The sequence below is a fragment of the Mastigoproctus giganteus genome, chromosome 13, assembly GCF_048544385.1.
Source record: "Mastigoproctus giganteus isolate SK-2022 chromosome 13, ASM4854438v1, whole genome shotgun sequence".
Taxonomy (NCBI): Eukaryota; Metazoa; Arthropoda; class Arachnida; order Uropygi; family Thelyphonidae; genus Mastigoproctus; species Mastigoproctus giganteus.
The window spans coordinates 81,157,162-81,172,422 of NC_143587.1; the positions used below are offsets into that span (position 1 = coordinate 81,157,162).

Consider the following 15,261-nt stretch of genomic DNA (forward strand, 5'->3'; position numbering starts at 1 on the left):
TCAAGAAAGCTTTTCATACTGTTGCACATAAAAGACTGCTCCAGTTTGCTGTACAAATTGAAAGTGTAACATTAAGGGCAAGTAACTGCCACAGATAAAGAGATAGTTGAGTGGGAGACGACAGAAAGTGATTATCATCAATAGAAACTGCTCTTTGCACACTAATGTTTTTAGCAGGGAAACCTGAGTGACTCAGGTTTCCCTGCTGAGACCACTGTTTTCTATATACTGATGTGAGTATATCAGGCTTAATGACAGAAATCATACTGCAACAAGATCTAGAAAAATTAGACAGATGAGCTGAGAAATGGCAATTGAAGTTTAATACTGATAAATGCAAGGTACTGGGGTTTTGTCAATGATACATAGGAATTTTGCTAGCAGGGAAAAGGAGGCGATTGTCCCTCTGTATAAGGCAATGGTCAGGCCACACCTTGAGTACTGTGCACAAGTCTGGAGGTCCCATTTTAGGAATGATGTAGAGTTGCTAGAACAAGTACAGAGAAGGGCAACAAGATTGGTGAGGGGAATGAAAGGATCCTCATACCAAGAAAGGCTAAGTTCTGCAAATTGCAGTGTCTGGAGACTGGGCACCTGCGAGGTGATCTGATTGAAATGTATAAAGCCTTGAATGGTTTGTACAGGCTCAATGCTAATGGGATTCTTCCTTTTTCTCAGATTACAAACCTGAAGGGGCATAAATTTAAATTAAGGAAAGATAGTTGTAGAATAGATGTGCAGAAATTTGCTTTTAGCCAGAGGTTAATGATAACAAACTTCCATCTGTCATTGTGGAAGTTCTTTGCTTAAATAAATTCAAGGAAGAACTGGACAAACTTTTAGAGAAAATGGATGTGTGAAATGAGATTTTTTTTTTGGCTGATGCTGTATAAGCTTGCTTTCTTGCATAATATGCCTCTGCTAATACTAAAGTATCTTCTGCTCAGAATTCAACCCATGTACCGTTTACTACTTTAGGTTATAATATATTATGTTTAAAATTTTCATTAAAACAAAAAGGTAACTAAAATAAAATACTATGATGGGCACCAAACACAATGATCCTTTTTTTCTTTTTGGGAACCAAATTTTTCTCTTGAAACTGCAGTTGTATTCAAATGAATCTTGTTGCAGCATGTTCAGTGACTCATCTAGACACAGTAATGCATGACTCACTATTTAACTGCAGTCACTGTCAGTTAGTTCACATTATTGAACAGAAACTGTTTTAGGTGCCTCCGTATACAGGTGGGCAGGAGCAGCAGTGCGTAGCACATGCTTCTTGATTAGATCGGGGTTCGAGCCCATGCCCACCAAATACAGAGGATGCGGAAAGGTCAGGGAATGATCACCGCATATTTCCAGAGCAATATGGTCTTAGTTGCTAATGCTCCTAAAAACAAATAACAAGACAAGAAACTGTTTTACATATTTCACTAAATTTTAAGATGATTTCATTTATTATCAAATTTTATTTGAAATTAGGGAAAGAGAACAGAAACCTATGAAATTTAAAAAACAGCTTTTGGAGAAAATGCTGTCATTTATGATCAACACTGAACTATATGCAAAGTTATTAGTGAAACTGGTATTTCTTATGGGACATGTCAATCAGTTTAAACACAATGGAAATGTGATGTGTCTCACCCAAGTTTGTACCTCACATCCTTGATGATGATCACAGCACAGAGTTCTCACCATCCAATGCCCATCATTACTGATGACGTTGATGTGACAATGCATAATGGGAAGAATTTGCCACCTCACAAAACTCAAACAAAGTATGAATGGCAGGAGGATTTCAAAACTGTTAACAAGTTAATAAATATAACAAGTAAACTTAACTTTAAATAAGCAAATACAATAAAAGCAGTATTTAAAAATTTCTTATATCTCACAAATAATTTCGAAAAAAGGCAGAAATTTTAATATTTACCATAAAATTATATAACTATAAATGAAATTAAATAATATATCAAACTGCTCCATAATTTAACCACCAATAATAATAATAATAATAACTAATAACTACTGAGCAAGAATTTGTGAGCAATATCTATGTTGTGTATAAAAATCAATTTCTCACAGATGGGGACACATTGGATGCACACTGGTGATAGCAATGTTAATTCCATTATATTAAGAAATAATTAAGATGCATTTTCTTGAATCATCTGAATCTCTGTTTTGTTCATAAATCCCTCCTTCCACTGAACTACTACAGCTTACGTGGTTGGTGAAAAATATCCAATCAAAATTGACAATGAAACAGTTAAATTGACTGTCACACAGGAGATACATGATCAATCTTGGAGAAAATGCATATAACATGAAGAGTACTTAATCAATGCATAAGGAAAGCTGAGTGGGAAATTAACAAATGCTGATGTGGAATACCAATGCTATTTCAAAAAAAAAAAAAAAAAAAATGGAAATGAAAATGGTCCAACTGCTGTGCGTTTTCCAATCCCAAGTATTTATTACACTACACTTCAATTAAGCAGGATATACAATTTCATTTATGTTTAGTTATAGCCATCTTTAAGTGATTTTTTTTTTTTTTTTTTGGCTGATGCTGCATAAGCTCATACATTTGCTTTCTTGCATCACGTGCCACTACTACTACTACTTTACATATTACAGATGTATTAAGCGTGTCTTATAATAGGGTATTTTAATTTCGAGGAGATACCGACTGGAATTGGTGGGTTAGTCACTCACACACTAGAAAGGCTTTTGTGGATTTATTGGATGATTGTTTTTCTACAGCAGCATGTTCGGGAGGCAACTAGAGGGAGTAATACTCCTGATCTGATTATCAGAAGTGATTCTTCATGCATTAAGAATCTGCAGATAAAGAAACCACTATGTCACAGTGATCACGGTGTGCTGAAGTGGGATTTACTCAAAGAGGAAACTACCATCATGGGTAAAGGGAAGGGATTTTGCTTTCGTAAAGGTGACTACAGTGGTCTGAGACAGTATTTAAATTCTATACGGTGCAACAAACTGATGTGTTACCAACGGCAAATTCAAAATGGGAAGCATTCAAAGAATTAATCTTGGAAGCTACTAGGCTTTACATACCAACTAAGAAATATTGTACAAGGTTTAGGCCTAAATGGATGTCAGATGAACTAACGAGACATATGGCAGAGAAGAAAAATGCATGGGATATATATAAATTAATGGGTGACACAGAAGTCTCATACATATAAGCTGGACTGTAACCAAGTCACAAAGGAGATTAGGCAGGTAAAGGCCGATTATGAGAAATCGTTGGCAAAGGATGCAAAGAGTTCTTTACTTATGTAAACTCTAGAAGGAAAGGAATGAATCAGATTGGTCCACTTGATATCGGTGGTTCTACTGTTCATGATCCTGCTCAGGTAGCTAACAAACTAAATCAATATTTTGCATCTACATTCACACGACGAGTTATTCAGGGAGAGGAATGTCAGAGGTGTATTAAACTCTGGCAGTAAGCTAGATAATCTTGTGATTTTTTTTTTTTTTTGGGTAGTTGTTGGCGCATCGGCTTCTGTGGCCATAATGCACCTCCCAAGGTTTTTTTGCAGTACTTTGATCCAAGCCCAAGGCGGGATTTGAAGCCGCGACCTTTGGGTTGCCAGGCAGGCACTTTACCCACCCGGCTAGCCCGGTCGGCTTAATCTTGTAATAACAGAGAGTAATGTGGAGGAGAAATTGTTGAAGATAAACATAAAAAAAGGCACCTGGGATGTATGGAATCTATCCAGTTATATTAAAGGAAGCAGAAAAGAAAGTAAACAAACACAGCCATAATTATGAGAGCTTCCTTGGAATCAGGGGAGGTACCTATGGACTGGAGATGTGCAATGTGACCCCAATTCACAAAAGAGGGAAACACAGTAATTACAGACATGTTAGTTTAACTTCTGTTCCAGGGAAATTAATGAAGGCACTGGTTAAAGAAGCATTGCAGTATCATCTAGACAAGACTACAGTTATAGCTCAGACGCAGCATGGATTTCTTAGGGGAAGTCTTGACAACAAATTTGATTGGATACTATGTGCTCACAAAGGAACTGGATGCAAAGAATAATTTTGATATCATATATTTGGATCTCAGAAAGGCTTTTGATACTGTTGCACATGGAAGACTGCTGCACAAATTGGAGCAGTGTGGCATTGGAGGCAAATTGCTGCTATGGATAAAAGGATGGTTGAGTGGGAGAAGACAGAAGTGGTAATCAATGGACACTGCTCTTCGTGGACTAATGTTATTAGTGGAGTTCCCTGGGGTTCAATGTTGGGTCCATTGTTGTTTTCTGGATTTATTAATGATATTGATAATGGTATATCAGGCCTGATGTCCCAATTTGCAGACTATATGAAGGTCGACAGGGTTGTTAATGACAGTATGCTGTTGCAAAAGGATCTAGAAAAGTTGAGCAGATGGGCTGAGAGGTGGTAACTGAAGTTTAACATTGACAAATGTAAAGTACTGCATATATGGGAAGCAGTAACCCCAGAGTAACGTATGAAATGTGTGGTACTACACTGACAGTGGTAGAGAATGAAAAGGAGTGTGGGGGTAATTCTGCAGGCAGATATGAAGTTTTCTGAGCACTGCAGACGGTCTGCAAGAGTAGCTAATGGTGTCTTGTCAATGATATACAGGAATTTTTCTAGCAGGGATAAGGAGGTGATTATCCCCTTGCATAAGGCAATGGTCAGGCCACACCTTGAGTACTGTATACAGGTCTGGGGGCCTCATTTTAAGAAGGATGTAGAGCTGTTGGAACGAGTAGAGAGAAGGGCAACAAGATTAGTGAATGAAACAAAGGGTTGCTCTTACAAAGATATGCTTAAGTTTTGCAAATTACAGTTTCTGGAGACTATGCACCTGCAAGGTGATCTAATTGAGGTGTATAAAGCCTTGAATGGTTTGAGTATGCTCAATGCTGATGGGATTCTTCCTCTTGCTCAGAATAATCACCTGAGAGGGCATAAATTCAAATTGAGGAAAGAGATGTGGCATAGATGTGCAGAAATTTGCCTTTAGCCAGCGGGTGGTTGGTTGCTGGAACAAACTTCATCTGTTGTTGTAAAAGTTTTAGCTTAAATAGATTCAAGGCAGAACTAGACAAACATTTGAAGCGAGTGGATGGGTGAAATGAGAAGGGTGTGTTTTTTTTTTTTGTTTTTTTTTGGCTGATACTATATAAGCTTGCTTTCTTGCATTATGTACCTTTGCTAATGCTAATAGTAATTAAGAGCAAATTGCAGTAGAGAAAATTGGTTTTATGCATCAATACAATCACAAAAATTACTGATACACATGACAAGCCATTCTGCAGTCTCTCTCTCTCTCTCTCTCTCTCTCTCTCTCTCTCTAATACGTTTTTAAAAGATAGAAACCACATTCACTTATGTTTCCCTCATTATACTATATATTTAGATAAAAACACATATCACTGTCCATATTTTAAGTGATAGCAGTGTCAACTTTCTAATGGAATTAAAGATCACTGATAGAAAATGCATGTACAAATAAAACGTTAGAAACAATGGTTTAGCAAAACACCTATTATAACAGAAACTACAAATTTATTTATAAGCAAAGCTTTCTTCCTTATGGCAAAAACCATACAGTACAGTTTAAAATATCAATTCATAATAATGAATATATCAAGGAAACTTAGATTCAGAGCACTTTTTTCACAAAACAAAGTTCACATAACATTAAAGGTGTCATTTGCTTTTTTTCAGATATGCAAATCAAATTTAAGTAAAAAAGTCATATACAGATTCTAGCATAACAATATGCTTATTTTTAAATTGGGGATGGAGGGGGGGGGATGCTCGTGTTAAAAATAATTCTAGAAATTAATCTCCAGATTCTGCACGTCGATACCAAAACCGTGCCCTAAAATCGTCACTACAAGTTAAGAATGCAGGTCCTGTTGGTGAATGAACAATATACCTAACTACATTGTTGTGACCAAGAGAAAGTAGGCGCTGCCTCTCAGCATTACGTGCATCCCAACTGCAGAGGCTAGTTGTTTTTTCATCTGGAAACATAACATAATCTTCTGTATGATTAAATACTGCTTGACTACGATGTGTTTGCTTTCCAGTAGCACCAGCTCCTGTATACGCAATAAGACAGCGACCCATTGACAACTCCCATAATTTTACTAAAGAATCCTTTCCACTAGACAATATATACTTAGAATTTCTTGAGAAAATAACAGAACACACTTCATTTGCATCATGTGCTTGAGGAAAAGTGTTCACACATTTATTACTAACACCATCCCAAACTTTGATATCACCATCTTTAGAACTACTTGCATACAGATTTGCATAAGGACTAAATCGAAGCATTGTTAATGGTCCCTTATGTTGATCTTCTGGTATGCTAGAAACAAAGCATTGCCCTGTATTAACATCATATAATCTTAAAGTAGCATGCTGAGTTCCGACTATTAAATAATCACCAGAGGGATGAAGAGATAAGCAACGAACCATTTCTGCTTCATGAAGTGTCTTAAAAGCTCGCTTCACTGACGGTTTCGAAAAGTCAAAAAATTTTATGGTATAGTCTTTACTGCCAGATATTAAAATCTGTTCCGTTGGATGAAATTCAAGGCAGGTGACCTCCTCAATGTGATCATATAATGTTCTTATAACAGGATGCGTTTCCATATTCTGTTGTGTTGTCTCTTGAGCAGCTACCTCGGCCGGCATGGCGCTTTTGGCTAACATCCTATCAACATCTAGAATTTTGATTGATGCATCAACAGAACCCGTTGCAACCAGCTGCCCATCAGCACTAAAAGTCCCTGCACGACACTGCGCTTTATGAGAAGTAACATAACATGTTTCATACAAGGCTGGTTCGGGAGCCAAAGAAGGCGCTTCTGTTTCATATTCCAAGTCTATGCCAATTCCAGGAGTAATGTTATCACCACGCACTCGTTGTTCCCCACGATGTTCTTCTTCGGTCCGTATGCCAATTGTTACGACATGTAAAAGGCGATCAGATGGAGGACAAGGTGGGTGTGCTCTCACTAAATTCGAAAGACTCACCGCAAGAGTCTGATGACCATCATAAAATAATTGGCTAATAATAAGCCTATATAGAGCTTCACGTTCTTTCACTCCTGGACCTTGCGGCATCGTAATTCAGGCGGGAAGGAGTACAGAAACAAAATTAATTTCAAGAGCTCAAAATTATTTTTCAAAAATATAGCTTTTACTAACTCAATTGTTCACCTTGCCACTAAAATCGCTTTCAATATCAAAAAGTTGATAAAAGAAAGAATAACTAACAAAAACCAAACCATAACACACAAACTTCCTTTCACTAACAACGCTGTTTCAAATAGTACTATTTCTTGTATAAATGATATGACACTAGCGCCATCATAAGGAAAATATCAAAATTATCAAATGTGAAAATAAATAAAACGAGAATGTATATCACCAAGTTCCGCGATAAAACACCGGAAACAAAAACTCAGGAAACACTAAGACCCAAAGATTGCAAACCACTGAAACTAGGACTCATTATAAATCACTGTCGAATATAAGGCGCATCTTTGAATAATAAATACTTAATATAATTTATTATTTATTATACTAAATATAATAAATAATAAATACTTCGATGCCCCAATTCACAAAAGGAGATCGAAGCGTGGCACGAGTAATTACAGACCAGTTAGTTTAATTTCTGTTCCGGGTAAAATAATGCAGTCACTGGTTAAATATGCATTGCAGGATCATCTAGACAAGACTGCAGAAATAATTCAGACACAGCATGGGTTTGTTAAGGGAAAGTCTTGTCTGACAAATTTTATAGGATATTATGATGTGGTTACAAAGAAAATGGATGCAAAAAATAATTTTGATATCATATATTTGGATTTCAGGAAAGCTTTTGACACTGTTGCGCATGGAAGACTATTGTACAAATTGGAGCAGAATGGTATTAGGGGTAACTTGCTACAATGGATAAAAGGATGGTTGAGTGGGAGAAGACAGAGGGTGGTAATTAATGGGTGCTGCTGTTCGTGGACTAATGTTATTAGTGGAGTCCCACAGGGTTCAGTTTTGGGTCCACTGTTGTTTTGTATATTTATCAATGATATTGATGGAGGTATATCAGGCTTAGTGTCGAAGTTTGCAAATGATATAAAGGTTGGCAGGGTTGCTAATGACAGTAATGGCAGTGTGCTACTGCAACAGGATCTAGATAATTAGTGCAGATGGGCTAAGAAGTGGCAACTGAAGTTTAATCTTGACAAATGAAAAGTACTGCATAAGGGTAGAAATAACCCCAGAGAAACGTACCAACTGTGTGGTACTACACTTAAGGTGGTAGAAAATGAAAAAGACCTGGGAGTAATTGTGCAGTCAGATATGAAGTTTTCTGAGCAATGCAGACAGGCTACCAGGGTAGATCATGGGGTTTTGTCAATAATATATAGGAATTTTGCTAGCAGGGAGAAGGAGGTGATTGTCCCTCTGTATAAGGCAATGGTCAGGCCACGCCTTGAGTACTGCATACAGGTCTGGAGGCCTCATTTTAGGAAGGATGTAGATTTACTTGAGCGTGTACAGAGAAGGGCAACAAGATTGGTGAGGGGAATGAAGGGATCCTCTTACCAAGAGAGGCTTAAGTTCTGCAAATTGCAGTGGCTGGAGACTAGGCACCTGTGCGGTGATCTGATTGAGGTATATAAGGACTTGAATGGGTTGAGCACGCTGAATTCTGATGGGATGGATCCTTCCACTTGTTCAGATTACGAACCTAAGGGGGCATAAATTCAAATTAAGAAAAGACAGATGTAGAATAGATGTGCGGTAATTTGCCTTTAGCCAGCGGGTGGTTAATTGCTGGAACAAACTTCCATCTGTCGTTGTGAAAGTTAATAGGGTGAATAAATTTAAGGAGGAACAGAACAGGCATTTGGAGGGAATGGTGTGATTTTTTTTTTTTTTTTTTTGGTTGATGCTGCATAAGCTCATACACTTGCTTTCTTACATCACATGCCGCTACTACTACTACTAGTTGATTCTCTTAAGCAAATTATTTATTTCTTGGATTCCAATTAAATTCCAAATAAGTTGAAACCATACTATTCTAATTAGCATTAGTAGTTGAAACGATGCAAGAAAGCAAGCTTATACTGCACCAGTAAAAAAAAAAATATATATATATATATATATTTTTTTTTTTTTTCATATCACATGTGCATCCCTCTAACATTTCGTAGTTGAGGCATATCGTCCCGGATTAGGCGGGACAGTCCCCGGATTTCGATAGTTTGTCCCGCATCGTGATAAGTCCCGGAAGATGTCCCGCATTAGCAGAATTCGTTTAGTTTTCCGCGCATTTTCTCGCGTACGTTCCACGTTTATAATACGATAATTTATTAAATTTCAGTTTGTATATTAATACTTAATGTGAAGATTTTTTTCTCTGGAGAATTGGAACTGCTCTCGGAAAACAATACAAGCCATGAAAGAATAAAGAATAAAGCCCACGTCTTATTATAAAAACTATTCTAATTTTTTTCTAATATAAATTTAAATAGGTTTTTATATCATTTAAAACTTTCTCATTTATAATACCCTTATAATAGGAAATGCCTCCAAAAGAAAAAAGGAAATGTGCATTTAACTGACAGTGGTAGAGAATGAAAGGGATCTGGGGGTGGTTGTGCAGGCAGATATGAAGTTCTCTGAGCAGTGCAGACGGGCTGCAAGAGTAGCTCATGGTATATTTTCGATGATATATAGGAATTTTTATAAGGAGGTGATTATTCCCTTGTATAAGGCAATGGTCAGGCCACACCTAGAGTACTGTATACAGGTCTGGAGGCCTCATTTCAAGAAGGATGTAGAGCTGCTGGAACGAGTACAGAGAAGGGCAACAAGATTAGTGAATGGAACAAAGGGATGCTCTTACGAAGAAAGGCTTAAGTTTTGCAAATTACAGTGTCTGGAGACTAGGCAGCAGCGAGGTGATCTGATAGAGGTGTATAAAGCCTTGAATGGTTTGAGCATGCTCAATGCTGATGGGATTCTTCCTCTCGCTCAGAATAATCACCTGAGAGGGCATGAATTCAAATTGAGGAAAGACAGATGTAGGATAGACGTGCAGAAATTTGCCTTTAGCCAGCGGGTGGTTGGTTGGTGGAACAGACTTCCTTCCCTTGTCGTGGAAGTTGATAGCCTAATAAGTTTAAGGCTCAGCTGGACAGGTATTTTGAACGAACAAGGGGTGAAGTGGAAGTGGTTTTTTTTTTTTTTTTTTGGCTGATGCTGCATAAGCTTGCTTTCTTGCATCAAATGTCTCTACTAATGCTAACGCTAATTTAACCAGGAAAAGGAAATACCATTTATGATGTTCGATGTAACAAATGCAATGGTGACTTTTCTATTTCTCATGGGGGAAGAAATGATATTCAAAGACATTTTGCTTCAGATAAACACAAAAGGGCATTGTATTTGGCCGCTTCATCTTCTAGAATAAGCACTTAATCTAGGGAAGAGACATTTGGCAATAAAGAAGAGGAACTAGCAAAATCTGAAGGCTTATTTGCTTTTCACAGTGTCGTACATAATCATAGTTTCAGTTCAATGGAATGTACATCAAAATTAATCCAAAAATTGTTTGATAAAAAGTTTTCATGTGGGAAAACAAAATGTGAAGCCATAGTTAAAAATGTTATCGCCCCATAATCAATTTCAGTTGTAAAAAACAAACTTGAACGTGTGCATTTCATTTCAATATTTTCAGAAACGTCAAACCATAATGATATTAAATTTTTATCTACTTTAGTTCATTTTTTTGAGGAAATAGCTGGTATAGAAATAAAACTTTTGGAATTGGTTAATCTTCCCGGTGAAACATCTGAAATGATTTATGGCTCGATAATGAATGTAATTGACAAAAATAGCTTAAAAGATAAAGTTGTTGCTTTCTGCGCCGATAATTCCAATACAAATTTCGGGGGAATTAAGCGAAGGGGCACGAATAATATTTTTGCAAAACTAAATGAGAGCTTACTTCAGAATCTTATTGGTGTCGGCTGTGTTGCTCATATTGTGCATAATAGCGTACAGACAGCTACAGATTTATTACCTGTTGATGTTGAAAGTAGTATCATAAAAATATATTCTTATTTTTATATCTATACCGTTCGTACCGAGAAATTAAAGGAGTTTTGTGAATCGTCGGAAATTGAATACCAAAGGATTTTGGGCTATAGTAAGACAAGGTGGTTCGCACTTCTACCCTGTATTGAAAGAGTTTTAAAATGATTTGTGCCCTTAAAATTTTACTTCTTATCTCAGAATAAGTGTCCAGCAATACTAGCAAGCTTTTTTACTAATGAATGTTCAGAATTGTGGCTAAAATTTGTCCATCCAAGCATCATTATTCCAATACAATTAAAGAGAATTTAATGAGATAAAGTGACGATTTTCGATGTTGCGAAACATATTTCTGACTTGAAAAGAAAAGTCAGTGACAGGCTGGAAAATCAGTATATTCCAATAACAATTAGACATGATTTGACAATTTTAGAAGAAAATGGTCATATAAATAAGGATTGGTTTATTTGTCACGTTCAGAATTTTTACAAAAATAGTTTGGAATATTTAAAAATATACACAGACCAATTAAATATACTAGAAAATTTTTGCTGGATTGATCTTAAAAAACGCCACTGTGGAAAGATGTCCAAGAAACTTTGGAATTATTATGATATTATGAAATATCTTTCGTAAAAAGTTACGCAACGGTAGAGAAAATAAAAATTGCTTCCAACAACCAATCAAACTTCAGTAAAATTAATATGCAAAGAAAAGCAAAAAAATATACACCGATGAACCAAAACATTATGACCAGCAAGTCTTTATGCAAATCGAAGCTACTTCACGTGAACTGAGGCGCGTGCGCAGGTCGGGACACGGTATAAAAAATACCTGATACTGAGTCCGTTAATCAGTGTTACTGTTGTTCTTCAGATGGGAAAGGCAGCGGACTAAAGCGAGCTTGACAAAGGCCAAATTGAAAAGAAAATGAGGGCGGTCAGCTGCACGATCTGATGATGGGTATCGGCAAGATACATGAAACGTCATCACACTATTGTATATATTGTTTAGGCTATGCTTAAAAAAATATATATTAAAAACTCCACGTGGTAAAAGAGTGGTTAATTATACATATTAATTATTCTTAAAGGCCAAATTGTAATGGCCAGACAACTGGCTTAGAGCATATCCAAAATGGCATAGCTGGTGGGATGCTCACGGTCACGTGGCTAGTACTTACCAAAAGTGGTACGAGGAGGGGGGAAGGACCCACGAACCGCCGGCGAGGTGTTGGACGACCACGGTTCATCGATGCTAGAGGTGCGCGAAGGCTCTCCCGGATGGCGCGTGGCAACAGAAGAGCGACTGTGGCGCAATTCGCCGGTAATTGGAATGCTGGTGACGGGAGTAATGTGCCACAACACACAGTACATCAAACCCTGCTGAAAATGGGGTTGCATAGCCGGAGGCCTATCCGAGTGCCCAAGCTAACCATGGTTCACCGGCTACAACGCCTACAATGGGCACACGGGCATCGAAACTGGACCTTGAGTGATTGGAAGAAGTTCGTCTGGTCCGATGAATCACGTTTCCTGTTGCACCATGTGGACGGCCGGATACGTGTGCGTCGTTTACCTGGGGAAGTGATGGCCCTTGGATGCACCACGGGACGAAAACAAGCTGGTGGCGGCGGTGTCATGCTTAGGGCGACGTTCTGCTGGGATACCCTAGGTGCTGTCATCCATGTACTGGGCAATCTGACATCTATCACCTAAAAACATCAAAACATCAAATGGGGGGTCACCTTCCTATCCGACCCGCTCTTCTTCCTATTTCATCCCCCCGTCTACACCCTCCCTCCCTCCCATTACTTTCTCTTATACAGCGACTGTCCCACATGTCCAAATTTAAATTACATCAAATTTTGCCCGACCTCTTAGGCTCTCTAGAAAAAGTTCTTTCAGCGTAAAACCCCACGCAGCGCTTTATAAATGCAATTTTACCTAAATCAACCACGATCGCTCCAACCTTTATTTTAGGTCCTAGTCACCGAAATCCCAGGAAAGTAAGTGGCAGGACCTGCCAGAGTATAATTAGTCTCTTGGTACACCCGGCCGGCGTCCCCGTCGCTAGGTATGGTAACGCCGGGTCCCACCGGGGGCCCGGCGGCCAACAGGCCGGATGAACAATGGGCACAACAAACTACATACCACATGACCCATACATCATTTTTAAACCTTTGGCATGGACAGGGTACTGTCACTCGATATATAGAACATACGCGGAGATGGGAGAAATCCCAGGAGCCATCAGACCCTCAACATACCTATCTAAACATCAGGTTCTCTGTGTTTTAGTGTCAAAAATAGTGGTTTACTGAATCCTGCCAACTTATTAATATATCACAGCAGCTGCCCAAAGTCTCCAGAAGCTATCGAGATGACAACGGAATCAAGAGTCCCGAGTTAAGTACATTTTATTTTAAATTTTTAGTATAAGTTCCATACGCACAGTGATACTCATTGAATCATTTCACTATCAGACAAAGACACAAACAATGTTGACCGTTGAATGCCTAAAGGCGATTATTCATCCAACTGGGCTATTGTTCTTCTCCTGCTACTAATTGCTTTTCTCCCTGCTACTTCTAGCTACGGGAGCCACGGCGATCGCTAGAATTGATTAATTTTAAGAATGCTTAAAACTTATGTCTTACCCTAATGTAACTTTCCACAAGATACTCTGATCGCTAAGCCTAATTTGTTTTAAAATTCATCTTTCCATAGAATTTGGCTAAAAATCTACAAAACATCTCAAAATTCATATAAATTTAAAATCTTTAAGACCATAATGAATTCGGATCGACCGAATGAGTCGTTGGATACTTTTCCTACGTTGCCTTCTTCCTCTCAAGTTGATGAGGATAGAGACTCTATATAGAGACTATATTAATAGAATAAGTGCTATAAGTAAAGAAACCAGGATACAAACTTCTAGGCTTGATCCGATGTCATCATCTAAGAAGATTCCTCCTGTGGATCAGAATGTTGTTTCTATGGAGGCTTTGTCTGAAGTTACAGACCAATCTTTGACGAATCCTGTCATTAGTGTCCACATGCAGCAAGTTTTTACTCTCAAGTGTGTTGTATCTGGCATTATATTCGATGGTGGTAGACTCACCAAGCAAGTAACCACAGATATCCAAAACATCTGGTCTGCCATGGAACGATTTCTATCTAATGTAATTATGGAGAATGAACGCCTTAATGCAAAACTGGAAGAAAAATATTCTCAAATGGACAAACTTTTACAAAATTCTGGTAAATCAGAAGATGTTCATCCCATGCCAGCTGTGCCTACATTATCTTATGCTCAGGCTACTCAGCTATACACTCTGGCGCATAAAATGAATACCAAAGGTATTTCAGATAAATCTATATCACAACCAACTCAAAAGGACCTCAACGAAGAAAGACCATAGGATCAACCTTTGGACCCCACCCTACAAGAAGGTACGCTACAGGCAAAAACGGTGTACCTCAAAACGGCACTAGAAACTACATTTAAACACTACACCAATATAGTATCGAGTGGAGTTCTGTCTCGTATCGTTACCATATTTAATAAATTAGAAGCGTTCCTGACAGAAACCAATCTCGACAGCGAGAAAGCGACGGCTAAACTTCAAGCCCACATGGAGTGTGGGGCAAGCAAAATGCTACAGCGTACGCCCACATACGCGGAAACGCTGAGGAAACAACCAAATACAACGGAAAACCCACAAATAAAATGCCAACCAGCCTCAAGGAAAACCCTGCTACCTACCCTCAACATTGTTGTCCTGAGACCGCTTACCATAAATGAGATCGCTTACCAGGAAAGTATCAAGACACAATCCATACAGGAACTAGCGAATGATTTAAAGTCAACAAGAATTAAAACAATAAGGAAAACCAGGAAACCGGGTATAGTCGTGGAGACTGAAATCAAAGAGGAAGCTACCAAAACAATAACTAACCCCAAGATAACTTTTTTTTTTTTTTTTTTTTTTTATGAAATCCCAAACACGAAAGGTATCCAAACCTATAGTACTTAGTACCGTGCATGGGTTGAAGGAGAAGTATGGGGAGAGGGGGGGATGCCGGAAACTTTGCTCTAGAGACT

The 15,261-nt window shown here is 38.1% G+C and overlaps 2 protein-coding genes across 2 annotated transcripts in view; both read right to left on the reverse strand.

Moving 5' to 3' along the window:
* Positions 1-15,261, reverse strand: part of LOC150076217 (uncharacterized) — a 385,004-nt gene that overhangs the window by 332,524 nt on the left and 37,219 nt on the right. The gene's annotated exons all lie outside the window — the stretch shown is intronic.
* CstF50 (cleavage stimulation factor subunit 1 Cst50) lies at positions 5,841-7,336 on the reverse strand. The gene has a single exon (XM_090387413.1). The coding sequence runs from the start codon at positions 7,165-7,167 to the stop codon at positions 5,872-5,874; it is 1,296 nt and encodes a 431-aa protein (XP_090243539.1). The 5' UTR covers positions 7,168-7,336; the 3' UTR covers positions 5,841-5,871.